This window comes from Delphinus delphis, chromosome 1 (genome assembly GCF_949987515.2).
Source record: "Delphinus delphis chromosome 1, mDelDel1.2, whole genome shotgun sequence".
NCBI classification, from domain to species: Eukaryota; Metazoa; Chordata; class Mammalia; order Artiodactyla; family Delphinidae; genus Delphinus; species Delphinus delphis.
The window spans coordinates 36,019,110-36,033,775 of NC_082683.1; the positions used below are offsets into that span (position 1 = coordinate 36,019,110).

General features: G+C 47.8%; 1 protein-coding gene across 5 annotated transcripts in view; it reads right to left on the minus strand.

Moving 5' to 3' along the window:
• Positions 1-14,666, minus strand: part of ERI3 (ERI1 exoribonuclease family member 3) — a 129,055-nt gene that overhangs the window by 94,353 nt on the left and 20,036 nt on the right. For all 5 annotated transcript variants that reach the window (XM_060021195.1, XM_060021213.2, XM_060021216.2 and 2 more), the window contains one exon: positions 1,502-1,618. In XM_060021195.1, coding sequence (XP_059877178.1) covers positions 1,502-1,618 — 117 coding nt within the window. The remainder of the gene's footprint in view (positions 1-1,501; positions 1,619-14,666) is intronic.

Sequence of the window (14,666 nt, forward strand, 5' to 3'; positions counted from 1 at the left end):
GTAGCAACTTCCCCAAATTTAGGCCTGCCTGTCTATGCCAGGCAGCAAGCTGGAACTGGAGCCCCCAAGGGGGAGGTCACACATATGGAAGAGGAAGAAAAGGATAAGAGGACATTATACTTTCAGGCCAGTGGAGGGCTCAGGTATCTGGCTGGTTTAAGGGAAGTCTTCCCTTCCCTTCCCATAAGGAAGGGGATTTTCATCATCATTAAAATGATGATTTTTTTCAAAAGGGGCAAACAGGACAGATTAGCACCCCCTAGTGGTATAGGTAATTCCCAGGGGAAAGAGGGAAGGTATGTACCCCTTGACCCCAGAGGAAGCAAGAGCCTCAACATCATTGGTTGGAACAACAAAAGGGTTGAGAGACTAGACACCTTGGCAGATGGATGCCTACAACAAAAGGCCCACCTGGGTCACTGGCATCCAGCCCTGGAGAGACCCTTAAGACTCATATTTGGGCTAAGTCAGTCTCAGAGCCCACTGAGCACCCCCAGCAGTGCAGGCAGGCCCTTCCCCAGCCCCTTCCACACCAAAGGGATTGTTTCGGGATTACTCAAGAACTTCTTTCCTCCTGTTTCATTCATATGAAGAAAGTAGGTCTCTAAATGAAGGCACGAAGTCTCTAATGTATTCTCACCCCAAATGCTTAAGATTCCAAAAACGCTCATGTTTTCCCATCACCTCTACCACACACACTTGACCAGTGATTCCACCACACACAGCTTGTGGCTACCACAGAGTAAATAACACAATGCACCGCAGGGAAAAGCAGCCATAGAAGGCCTCTCCATAGAGTCCTGGGAGCCAGACTCTTCAGGGGCACCTCCTCTCTGCCGATGGCTCTTTGAGCCTCCAGCAAGCATCAAGATCTCAGTTAGTCCCGGTTTCACAATCTGTGAAGTGGGGCCATACTAACCTGTTGGCAAGGTGGCCGAGTACAGAACCAGCCTAGGATAAGGATAAGGAGATTTCAGCCTCAGCCAGGCTGTCCTCATACCCCACTTGGACTGCTCTTGTCTTTCCTCAGTGATAGCGCTGTGCTTCCCACAAATTCAGCCAATGCTTCACACAGGACCACTTTGCTCAAGCACAGAAAAACATCACCAGAAAGCTAAGAAAGCCTGAACATAACCTCTGCTTCCAAGAAGCTGAAATCTTCACCTCTTGCCAAGGGCCCTAAGGGAAATGGAACTGAAAAGAAGCTGAACCCCAGAGGCACCACCCTGCTCCTAAATTCCAAGTACCTGGTCACCAAGAAGGGGAGGGATGACAAGGAAGGGAAAATGTTGGGGAAGCTGGGACAGATTGTGCCACTGCTCTCCCTGGGTCCCCCAATGACCACACTGGTCCAAGGGGAGTGGCAGGCTTTGTAAAAAGCTGACTGGGTCCAATGCACACCTGCCTTAACCACTGAAAAGACCTAAGCAGCCAGTATAGAGCACCAGTGATCCCCAAGCTCCCGTCCCAGCAACCCCTGCTGCCCAGCCAGGGCCCTTACCTCTGTACAGAAAGGAGTAAGCTGTGGGTGGACTACGGGCTGGACATACATGTGAAAGGTAGACTCAATCTCCATGGTCCGGCCATTTAGCTTCAGGATGGGGAACTCGATGATTTCCTGGAACGGCAAAGGCACAGAAAAGGAGGAATGAGTTTTTCTTAACTAACCGTTTCAAATAACTCAGAGTCAAGAATGGGGGAGTGTTTTGGACTCATTAGCTCCTGCCAGGCCAAACCCAAGATTGAGTGAGATGGTGCCAGCTCAGTTATAATCCTAACCCTCCCGCTGTTAACATCCTCACAGGTTCCAGGGACTCGACACATATACCATTCCCACTGTCTCTGGAAAGGGGAGGGAAGACAGTGGGAACATCTGCCTTGATTTCCCCAACTGGTTCTCTAGCAGAGGCCTGCTCACTCGAGCCCCTAAAAGTAGGACCCCCTTCCTCTTGCCCAGGTCCCTGCCCTGGAATGGGCCTGGGTCTCCAGTCACATAAATAACCAGCCATCAGACTAATGCACAGACTTCCATATATGAAGTTTAAACAGAGCCGATGAGTTTCATTAGTTTTTACAAAAGGAAATAAAAAAGATAAATAATAAATAAAGCCAAAGGGGCCAAAGGGGATACTGAAGAGGAAAACTGAATAAGAGTAATAAGAGTTAGTGCCCTCCCACCTTTCTTTCAGGCAGTACGCCCACCCCTCAGCTTCTCCCCCTGCCCCCCCCAACCCAATCACTTAGCCAGCCCTTCCCAGTCCACTGGAACGTAATGGAAGAGAAGGAGGAGTGACAATTTGTTTGGTGTCTCTAAGATTAATTTGTCTCCATTATTTAATAGAGATGCACAGCACCAAGGTCCTGGTGTGCAAACAGGCTTGCAGCACGCCGGCTGTGCAGCCCGCCTCATACATCGCTCCTGGGAAGGGAGGAACACGCCAGAGTGGGGAGAGGGCCGGAGAGAGCACGCACATGCTGGAGAGAAGAGGGAAAGCCAGGAGAGAGAATAAAAAAAATGAGTGCTTTTTAATATTCAAAAACAGTTCGCAAAATTTAATCAAAGCAGAGGAAAAGCTAACATTTTTACCACTTTGACATTTTTATTAGCGCTTTCATAAATTTTTAAAACATGAATGGAATTAGTTTACAACACAAAAAAACTGCCCTGAAAACATCTGGAAGAGACAAATAGGAAATAATAAAAATAAATAAAAAAAACACAAAATCCTCCCAGTAAAATTAGCATGTGAAAAAGGCCTCCACTGCAGAGAGAGGAGGGGGGCTTTGCCCACTCAGTGGCCACCACAGTCAGCCCCAGTGGCATCCCTATCCCAGGTCCCCCGTTCTGGTGCGGACCTTTCCAGTATCACTAAAATCAAGGCAAACTGGCTCTCTCCAGGGACAGCCTGAAGAGACAACACAGAAGCCGTTGACACCCGACTGCACTAAGGAAATGGATGAGCCGGGAGACAGAAGGAGAAACAGCCCATCTCCCTGATATTCCACGGCAGCCTGGCGTCTCCCCACCAAACATACCTGCTCTGTTGGCCTCATTTTTAAAGCATCTTTATCCAACACATCACAGCAGGACTGAAGAACAAATCAAGGCAGCCAGATTTCATGACTGAGAAATTCAAAGGTTCTGGTTGACTGGTCTCCCTGGAGTGCCCCCAAAGATGGGGAAGCTGACAGGAGTCCCCAGAGATAGGAAGGGCGGAAAGACTGTAAGACTGAGGCAGAAGGGAACAGAGAGGAAGCCCAGGCTGCTGCTTAAACTAGGTAATGCCTCTCCTCTCACCGCACTAGGAAGTAGGCCAGAGAGGAGAGTTTGGCTCTGAAAAACAGAACTGAGGCACACACACAGAAAATACACACTGGGTCCCCAATGTGTATTTTGAAATCAGATACCCAAGATTTCCAAGTGCTAACCCTGAGGTGGGGCTCATCTGAGTCAGGCCCATTTCTGATATATCCTTCCTCTGCCGCTAAGTAGGAGAAACACTTCCCCAACAGAAAGACCTCCGTAGCCTGGTGAGTTTGGCTGCCCTGGTGTCTAAGGAAACAAATACAGCCAGCTCCTCACTAACAATGTTAGCTGGGCCCACAATGAAATTTAACCTGTGACACAACTGTACTTTTCATTTAAACTTTCATTTGGAGAGAAGCAGTGTTTGGAGACCTGCAGTTTGTCCTGCTAATAAAGACAAGTGTTGGGACCTTTAAGGATGCCATTCATCTCTGGCTTTTATTAAATTCAATTTTCTTAAGCCCATGATACATTATGAAATTAGGAGTTGACATTCCTCTGGAAACAAAAATATCTATCAAACATAAATAGAAAAAAAACCCTCTATTACCAAGAATTTATGGCTTAAAGTTGATCTCTTTCCACTTTTTTACAAGCACATGGTTTGTTTTAGAGATCTGAAATGTTATTATAGATCTAGAATTTTATTAGTATTTATTGTAAATAGTAAGCGCTTCAGCTCCCACTCTGACCAGCACCGAGTCAGCATCCCCAACAGATACTCTTAAAACTTGGCCTTTGGGTTTCCCTGCTGCAGCTCAATCTTTCCTGCTGCTGGCTTCCTCACCCCTGGGGAAATGGAGCCAACCTAAGTGCTCACACTAAGTATGACCCTCCCAGAGAGGGGGAACAAGCCAGCCTTGGCTCCATGTGAAGAGGAGTGACCCCTGAAATGCCTGGGGGCCAGAACACAGCAAATTGGACCTGTCCTGAACACCTCTCCCATGTTGCATGCCCATCAGCCAAGCCTTGCCTCCAAGACCAAGAACAGGGCCAATCTCAGAACATGACTTTGCAGGGGCCCTTCCTCAGCACCACCATCAGCTGTTGTAACAATGACCTTACACACTGGCATATTCTTTTGAGCCACTGAGGACGCAAAAGAGGAACTTTTGATAGATGACCCTTTGGGGAGTCAGAAGAGTAAGGACCTCACTTAGATACTTCTAACCTTCCCATATTGCCCAGACAAGCCCAGAGCCTCAAAACACTGGCCCCAACAGCCCATTCATAGGAGAGGAGCCCCAATCTGTACCAGATGACAAAACTCCACAGCTAATACACCTTGGGTATGCCAAACACTTCAACAGTTTTCAGCTGATAATGAATCAGGGCGGGAACCCCCAAACTCCAAGCTGATCACATTAATTCCACCCAAGAGCTTGTGCAGATGTGCCCTAAGTGCCAGCTTCTAGGGGCAGGTGCTCGGATCATGAAACTGTTATTTCTGCCCTTCCTCCTTTGCCCTCCTTCTATTTCCTCATTCCCCTGGGAACATGTTTTTTTAAAGGAACATTTGAGTGTCTGCTTGTGTAAAGGTAGCACCATGAAGGAAAGAAGAACTGCTCTGTATTTACCAGCCCTCTTTCCCAACGCTAATAATAATTTCTCAATTCCTTACTTTTGTATGACATTTGCATTCAATTAAACTACCTGAGCATCTACTCTGTGTAGGACACTGGACAAGAGTTGGAGTGGGATTCAGAGATAAGATGTAGTCTGCATTGCAGAAGTACTCGAACTAGAGGGCAGAAAAGATACATGAGCAAGTGATGAACAATGCACTACGATAAACATCTTAGTGGAACCACATACCCAGTGTTATGCTTTTTATTACAGTGTGCTTTCAAATGTATTTTCTTATCTTACCCTTTTTAACCCTGGAATATAAGTCATATCGTCATCACCATCAGGTCATAAACCAATACTATTAAGCACCTACTATCTACCAGGCAGGGGCTGGGTGTGGACATGGAGGCAAATACAATGAGATGCGGCTCCTCTGTCTGAGGTGCTCGGAGTCTGGGCGAGGGGTAGAGAGGAGCTGGCCCCAAGACCCTCGGAGACACACACAAAATGGAATCATTTCATTCTTTCCATTTATTGTTAACTATGTGGCAGACACTCTGCTAAATGCTCAATAGGAATGACCGCATTGAATCTACCTAACAACTCATGAGATGGGAATCACTATTATCCCTATTTTACAGAACAACTAAGGCCCGAAAAGCAGTTGTCACTTGCTCAAGGTAACACTGCTAGTAAGGGACAGAGTTGGGACTCCAAATAGGGAAAATGAGACTTAAAGAGAGTAGGACTAACAGGTTTCAAAATCTGAAGGGTCAAGAAAGATCTGATTCTTTTAGTCTGAAAGGCTGTCTTTAAGGAGCTCAGACTCCTATCTCCCAGGAAGAAAGGCTGTTCTTGCGTTACAAGAGCGATGAATGTGGACCATCCAGGCAGAAAGTCCTGCAGGATTGCTACTGAAAAGACTCCACTATGGCTGCAGGGACACAGATGGCGCTGAGCTCTGGGCTCGGAGAGGGCAGAACTGTGAGCCTTCAGTTTGCATCTCTAGCACCCAGGTCTGTTCCAGCACACAGACCTCATTCTCTGCTTTTGGTGAGTAAACACATGAAGCGGCTGATAAATAGCAAGACAGAAGCCAAGCGCATGGCTATAACAGAAAATTCTCTGTTTTCCCAGAGTTCTCCACAGGACCAGAGAGGTGAAGTGATGGTTGGTGGTAGAGCCAGGATTCAAATGCAGATATACATCGCTCCAAAGTATTGATACTTTCTACTTTCTACCTCTACCTCTAAGTGGTCTCCCATCCTCCCTCAACTGCTACAAACCACCAACATCCCAGTTTTCTGTTTGCCTGGGACCACAGTTTCCTGGAGCAGGAATTTGCTAAAATTGGGATAGTTTTGTCACCCTACACCATCCACCGCTACCTGCACTACTAGGTTGTCCAAGGGTAGAGCACCATAACCACAAAAAGCTGGTCTGCTGATGGTTGATGGGAAGTGGCCACGACTTGATAACTAAGCACAAAAGCCTTGGAACTTGGATTTTTCAAAGTATCCATGGTTCTAAACCTATTGTATCTGCTGTCTCAATCAATAAAATGCTAGCTGCAAATTTTTTTTTAAAGGGAAGGGAAGCCAGAGAGATTAAAAGGAAGCACCAAGCAAATACTCTTTTACCTTTTCAAGTGGAGCAGAGATTTCAAATGCAGCTACTTTCTAAAATTGCTTAAGTAGGAACCCCAGTGATTCTCTTGATAAACTGAGGACAAAACTGCAACAGCATTTCAAATGAAATTTCACACGCACGATCAGTAGACTACAAGAAATAAATGTGTAGGTCGCTTTGGGGTACTCGGACTCCCTGAAGCTAAAGTGTCTGCAGTGATAAGATTATATTCAAAGATACAACAACAACAACAAAAGGATTTTAAGCAGAAGGGACTTGGGTTAGGCATTTCTTGACAACGGGCCAGAGGGTTTAACAGTGTAGCATTCTTACAGACCTTTTCTCCAAAGCACAGACTCTTCTTTGCCTGAGCCGATGTTTCTACGGTCCTGTCTAAAATGGGCAGATCATTCTTCATGGCTCCCCCCTCTCAACCTAGGAACTGGCATTCCCTCAATTTAGAGATGGTAACAACTAATCTAGCCCTTCTCTACATCCACTGACTCTTTAGTCCAAAAACTGTGCGCCCCTGCAGAGAAAGGTTTGATAAAATCCAAAAGCAACATCATCACATAGCAAGGCAGAAAAAGCAGTACCTGGTGAAAACATGGGTTTTATCCAGACAATGATTTTTCAATAAAAGGTCCATGCAAAGGCAGGCCCTTTCTCCAAGGGATCAAAGAGGCTCTTGGCCACAGGGAAGAGGGGAAGTTGAGAGGGAGAAGTGAGGGCTGCACTGGGCAACGGAGGGAACATGGTTTGCTTAACAGTTTCTCCTTTGGAAAAAAAAAAAAAAAAGACATTTTATGCACAAGGAGCTTATTTCTTAAACAAACACTCGTGGTTTTGATTTACACCACAGTCTGCTCCTAAATAATTTATGGCGGGTTAAATTTATTGCCGAGCCCTGGCTGGCTGCAAATTCGAATTGCCAAATAATTAGATTTTAGGGCAAAGCTTATAAATTACCCGTCGATTTGTCCGGACTTGTTTGTCAGTTGCTTTGTGCTTCGGGTCATCTTTGGCATTTGGCTGTTTGGGTTTTAATTGCTGATTTACACTTTGACAGATGAGAGCTGATGCTCGAAGTTTCAGGACAAGGAAGGGTAAAAAATTGGAGCTTTAAAAGGCTGATTTTTCACCTACATGTCCGTCTTCACCCATTCCCATAGACCCCAGAGCAATTAAAATGTAGAAAAGAGGCTGAAAATAGACACTGCTGTTCCTTATGGCGGGGGGGGGGGGGGTGCAGAGTGAATTATAATTTACTTTTACTGAAATCTGAATTTTTAAAAAATATATAATACCAATAAATGAAGGAGACCAAAAGTCTTAGAAACTGCATCCTCATCCAGGGGTGTACGAGCCTGCGTCTACCTCTACACGCACCTGAATCTGAATCAGCCTCAGTTCAAATACTTCTAGATACTCAACTGTAAATAACTTCTGATATTAGTGGCCTCTGTGAAGTTGACCCTTCAGGGCAGCAAACAACCAAATGATTTCTTTGTAGCTATCTGTTTACATACATTTGTCATGGAATTTATTTAAACAAATCTCTGTGCAGCAGAGGTGCCCCAGAGGCAGCACTATAGGAGGGCAGGGAAGTTGAAGGGTGCGAAGTCCAACTTACCATCCCAGTGGAAGGAAAAAATCTCTTTGGATAGTGCTGCATTCCCATCTACATGCTGACAGAGGGCCTGCAGGCTCCCTTTATGCTCCCCAGAGAAGCAGGGCCTGCCTCCCAGCCACCTGCTGTATCCCAAAAGCTCACCATGAGGCCATGAGTCAAAATAATACTAGTAATAATTCTACTAACAAGAGCTGATACATATAGCTATTACATGCCAGGCACTGTTCTAAGCTCTTACATTTTATCCTCCCAATAGTCCTATAAGATTGATACTATTATTAATCCCATTTTGCCAATAAGGCAACTGAGGCATAAAGACTACAAGTAACTTGCTCAAGGCAAGTCATACTGCTAGTAGGTGGTAGAGACTCCAGAGGGTCCAGTCCAGTGGTTAGGAGACCATGCTCCTAACTACTCTGCTATATCGCTTCTCATTAGAGCAGCCTCTACCTGAGCTCCCTCTCACTTTGGAGGTTGAGACTCCACATTCAGGGACCAGGGCACATGCAGCCAAACCCTGTTCAGTTAATCACCCAATAGGGTGGGGAAAGTTATGTAACATGCTCAGGATCACAAGATGAATCAGAGGCTTGGTTTGACAAAGACCATCTTTCCAATCAGTGCAAATACCACACTGAAGATCCACTATCCGGGGGTGAATAACAGGTGATCAAGACAGACCAGGCCCACTCAGGCAGACAGCGGGTTCTGGTCAGGCAACCTGGAGAGGAGCCCAGAGAGGCTGGCTGGGCTTCAGGAAGCCTTGCTCAGTAGTCCCCATCCACAGCCCCAGGGGCTGCTGGCCTCTTCACAGAAGACTGAATCCCCCTGGGGTGCTTCATAGATTCCCTGCTCTCTGTGTGTACCTGACGGCTAGAAGCCAGGACAGGGAAACAAATGTGCTGCCATGACGGCAGATTTTCAAAATCACTGACCAGTAAGTGAGCAACAAAGACTGACATCTTGCCCACACTGCCTGAACACTTCTCTCACACACTGGCTCATCGGAGCCCACATCTCTGTAAGGGAGGCAGGTATCACTGCCCGATTTTATAGACGAGAAAGCTAAGGTGGTCAGTGGTTTAAAGCAAGGTCCCTTACAGGCAGCATCCCATCTCCTGGGAACTTATGAGAAATGCAGATTCCTGGCCTCCACCCCAGACTTTCTGAATCAGAAACCCTGAGGGTGGGCACAGCAGTGTGTTTTAAAAGGCTTCCAGCTGATACTGATACTTGCTGAAGTTTGAGAACCACTGGTCTAGAGTAGAGCAGTGCTTCTCAGACTTTAAATTACCTGAAGATCTTGTCAAACTACAGATTCTATTTAGCGCTGGAGTAGGGCCTGATATTCTGCATTTCTAACAAGCTCCCAGGGATGCACCCCAGGGGATGCTGTTGGTTCTCGGACCACACTTTGAATAGCAAAGGTGTAATCTAGAACATCTGTGTGACTAACTCCTTATCACAGAGATACTGACGAGTGAGAATCGCAGCGCAAGGTTCTCAGCTCTTCTCTCAGAACAAACCCTTGCTTGGCCCACTTTCAAGCCCCTTGAGTGAGCCCTTTAGATCTGCCAACCACTCCCGGCTCCTGCCATCAGACATTTAATTCTCCTGGCCGCCAAGATCCAGGGGAGGAAAAGCTGGCATCTCACATCCCAGAACTTTGTAGAGCAAGTTGACACATCTCTGTTAGAAAGCCAGCAAGAGGTCTTCCTGCCACAGCAATGCCTGCTCCCTTTAAGAATGCCGTCAAGACCCAGGGCATCAGCTACCCAACAGAGCACTCATCATACTATTCTCTCCAAAAAAAACACCTTCCTTCTGTACAAATGAACCAAAAAGCAGGACTGGATACCTAGGTCTCCAAGGAAGACCTCTCATTACAGACATAAGCCAGGAGCTATTTTTCTGCCCCTGGTCCTGAGAAAGGCCTAACACTGGCCATGGATGTAAAGCGGGATCACAGCAATTCCTACGATATCCTGAGACCCCAAGCTGGAGATGCCTCACCACACTCCACACCATCGCCATGAACTTCCTTTAAGGCCTTCCCCTAGCACTGTCCCTCTAGTCATGTTACCTCTCTAGTGAAAGCAGACCTTATCAAAATGGCATGTTTCCTCCCACTCATCAGTCCCAGCCTCCTCCAACCCCAACTAACTACCAATCCCTTTCAGCTGAGCAGTTGGCCTTCATTCAAATCTGCAAGTGCTGGGGGTGGGGTGGGGGTGGACAGTGAACAATACAGAGTCCCTGAACTCCATTTCAGACATCGCAATCTCAAACCATGGCCCTCAGTTTGTATCACACTTGTGGAGAGCAAGATTCCAAGCTTTTCAGCCAGTTATCGTCCTATCTACCCAACCATCACTACCTACCTCCCAAAGGCCAATGGCCAAACAGTTCATCAAACAGACCCTAGAGGAGTAACGGCCTACATCACCACTAAGAAGCTGACCTATGTCAGGTGTACCTGACATGGACCTTCAGCGCAGAGCACTCCACTTACGACAACCATAGGTTTCGCTCTCCACTCCTTACCAAATCTCTTGGCACCACTGACTACCAGAGCCCACAAGTACCCAAAAAAGCTATGAGCTACTTAAGAGCACAGTTCTCAAGCTTGTTTCTTTCCCAGCACATCTAAGGGCTACAACACATAACTCCTCTCCATTCCCACCATCACCACCTTAGTCCAACCCACTAACCCACTTTCAAGTAATGCCTCCTAACCAGTTTCCCTCTGCCCATGTTTAACCCCTTGAACACTTTTCCCTCCATTCCCATGAACTCTGGCTTATGATATCTATTTCTGTTTCCTCTCTTCCACTCAACAATACATTCACACTTCCTTTTCTGGGTCACCAATTTTGCCCCCAACCTTACTGTGGACTCTGCACTTCTGCTCCTTTCAGCAACATCGGCATCTTCCAGTGAGAGCCTCTGCCAGCATTTAGCCTTCAGACGAGCCCATGGCTGGAAGGGCCTCCCCAGGACTAGACCATAGCACTGGAACAGAAGTGGAGCCCATGCAACAGATGTTTGCTAACACAGACCAAGATCTCCCACTGGCCAGCTACAGGCAGGTGCAGGGCCTAAACAGCAGCCCGTTCCAAGGCACCTTCACTTCAGCTTAGGGGCTTCCCTGATGTTTGACTCCCCCTCCAGAGTCTACCTCCCTCCTTTCTGATTCTCCCAGCACCTAATCCCGCTTTGCCTGTGGTAGCACTCAACACATGCAAACCTTCTCTGCCTGTCCTAACCTGCTCACCCTTCCGCTGCAGACCTGCCAGCCTGCGGGGCTAGTGTCAATCTGGGAACACTCTTGTTTCAGGCTTTTAGGCAATGACTCAGTTTTCACAGCTAGAGCTCAAACCTCATCACATAAATGCATGACTGTGGCGGCTTTTTAAGTATTGTGAACACCCAGGATAAGGGAATAAAAAATAATCATTCCAATGGCATCTTAATCAAAATGATGCAGGACCCTTTTTCCCAACAAGACACAGAGATGGAGGAAGCATCTCCTAATATCAGTTTCCTCATGTCAGACAACTGATTTCAGTCTACAAAGTAAGAAATGTAATCAACAGAGGGGAGAGGAAAAACAAAACAGGATGGGGGCAGAAGTGAAGCCCATGGACCAACCCTAAACGCTCCTCTGGGTTGCATTCCCCCTCCTCCCTTCCCGACCTAACTGGTTTTCTTTCTGTGGCTGTGTTACCTGTTGCTCCTGCTCTGAGGGAGAGCTCGTCCCCACCTCCCACCCCCTCCAGTCACCTCCACTGTAGCAAATCTCTTCTCATCCAGGCTCTCCTGCCTCTTCATTAATCCTTCCCTCCTTCCTTCTGTTTCTCAATGTTAGTCAGCAGGCCGTTTATCTGTTTGAAGGGTATAAACCTCCCTGATCTACGGAAGGAGGTCTTCCCAAGGGATGCCTAGCAGATCCAGACCCAAACTGCCAGTACTTGGCGGGCGGAGCGGCTGTCAGGTCATTCCCTAGCCCTTGCCTCTCTCCCTGGAGACCTTGCAGCCCAGCCCAGTGCTACCTTCAGGGGCAGCTCCCTGACAACGCCTCAGGGCCTCAGCTCACATATTTCTATCTTGATCCTCACCCTTTTGGTCCACACGTTACCAGCTAAAATTCTCTTAAACCTCTTGTAGCCTCTGTACTCTCACTTGCGGCATCCCAATAAGATGTTCTGCTTGAACGTGAGAAATACCGTATCACCGATATAGACCATCCTACTAGCCAAACAGTGAAATAGTTTGCCGGGTTCTGAGAATTCCCTAGTGGTCCAGGGGTTAGGATTTGGTGCTTTCACTGCTGTGGGCCCGGGTTCGAGCCCTGGTCCAGGAACTAAGATCCTGCAAGACGCTCGGCATGGCAAAAAAAAAAATTGCCGGGTTCAAAGTCTTCATTCTCCCTCTTCCTCATTTTCAACGTTCGTGCACAAACAAGCTTGCAATGCAGGTCAGGTTTTTCAGACTTCATTCAGTTGGTCCTGGCTTACTCTGTGAGTGCCTTCTTTCATTCCTGCTGCAGCAATTCTGAGAGTCCTCCAGCCCACTTGGCCCTCTCGGCCTCCTGACTTTCCCTTAACAGGAAGCTGTGCAACCCCTTCCCCACCCGTGAGCAGGGCTGACCAGTCCCCTCCTCTATGCGCCCACTGTACTGAGTACTCACCCAGGCCACGGTACTTATCACGCTGCTTCACAGCAGTTACGCGGCTGTCTACCCTCCTCGACTACGAGCTCCTTGAGGGCAGGGATCATTTCTTGTCTTTATGCCCCAGCATCTAACATAGAGCTTGAAGTTGTCATCCAAAGAGTAAAAGGAGGCCTTTTTGTTGCCTCTAAGGTGGCTACCATGAAGTCCTCCCCATTCCTTTACTGACCTGGTTGGTTTTGTCATGTCCAACAAAAACCTTAAAAGGCAGCTCAGTGTCACTGTTTAACAGTCCCTAATTTCATTCACCATTTATCAATGGCCCTATTCTGTAGAGTTCTTCCCCACCATCAACCTTAGCTCCATGTCTAACAAAATCTGCATTCCAACTGCTGTCTCAGCCCTGGAGAGGCCACCGGATAATAAGAGGCTGGGGGAAATGTCTTCTGATTTGCACTAAATTACGTGGTGACTTTGTTACGGTGACCCAGCGCTCCCCAAAGAAAGTTCCTTGGTCCCACCCCAAGGCAACTCCATAGCCTAACTACACACTATGGCAGCTTAAAGGTGTAAACCCTGGGGAAGGGAGAGAAGCAGACTGAATATAGCAAATAAACCCACTTCGATCGTACCCCTGCTATGCCAAACACACGTGGCAGCACCACCATGCACCAGTGCTCCACTCCCCGACATGTGTATTTTACTTTTACATTGCTGTGTCTGCTCCAAATAAAGAAGGGCCGTTCGGCTTTCACATGAAGTTACAACAGGGTCAAGTTCCGGACACGGCAAATGGGGCAAATGCTTGTCCCACTCAGGGAGCACTAGTGAGGAGCCACAGTGAGAGCCAGGGGAGGCCCATCCCTATGAGGGACCACCAGGAAACTGCAGCCTGTGGAGGGGGTTCAGGAAGGGGTGGGGGAGGCACCACATTTATGGAAGCAGCAACAAAAAGGACAAAAGGGCCTAGTGGGCTGCCCCATGCCCACCCATTACTGGCCACCGATAGAGGAATTCTCTTACAATGACCCTGAAAGAAGAGATGTGTTAAAGCAGAGATAAGAAAGGCAATAATTGGTCTGATGGGCAGGGGAAAAATTATTCCAGGAGTCGAGAGCCTATGCAAGAACACTTACGGCTCACACAGTCATCATAACTCAGCCCCCTCAAGCATTTTGTGCTCTGCTTATGGTGTTAACTTTAATGTCTTAACATATAACACCATCCACACTAACACAAAATACTACACACACCAGATGAGGCTGAGTTATAGTTGCTGTGGGAAGCATAACTTTGAATTTCCTGATTTTGGTGCATTTAATCTCAACCATACTGTTACATTAACGTCGGTTTTGCATTTCATTTCCCAGTTTAGAAGAATAGCGTCAGCGCCTTGGCCTGTCTGTACAGAAGAAGGGGCGGGGCTGAATGACCACAGGCAGACGGACCACCACCCTACAACTGGGTCCTCCGCTAAAAAGCCTGACCCGGGGCCTTCCCTGGTGGCGCAGTGGTTGAGAGTCCGCCTGCTGATGCAGGGGACGCGGGATCGTGCCCCGGTCCGGGGGGATGCCGCGGAGCAGCTGCGCCCGTGAGCCATGGCCGCTGGGCCTACGCGTCCGGAGCCTGTGCTCCGCAACGGGAGAGGCCACAGCGGTGAGAGGCCAGCGTACCACATACACACACACACACACAAAAAAGCTTGACCCGACCCCGACCCCTTGGAGGAACCTAGACCGAGACAAGTGAATGGGGAGGGAAGGGTGAGCTCTTTCTCTAGGGAATGGCCTTTCCATCCACTTGCAAAGTACAGGAACCAAGAGCGGAGGGGAAGAAGCCGAATATGGAGCAAAGAG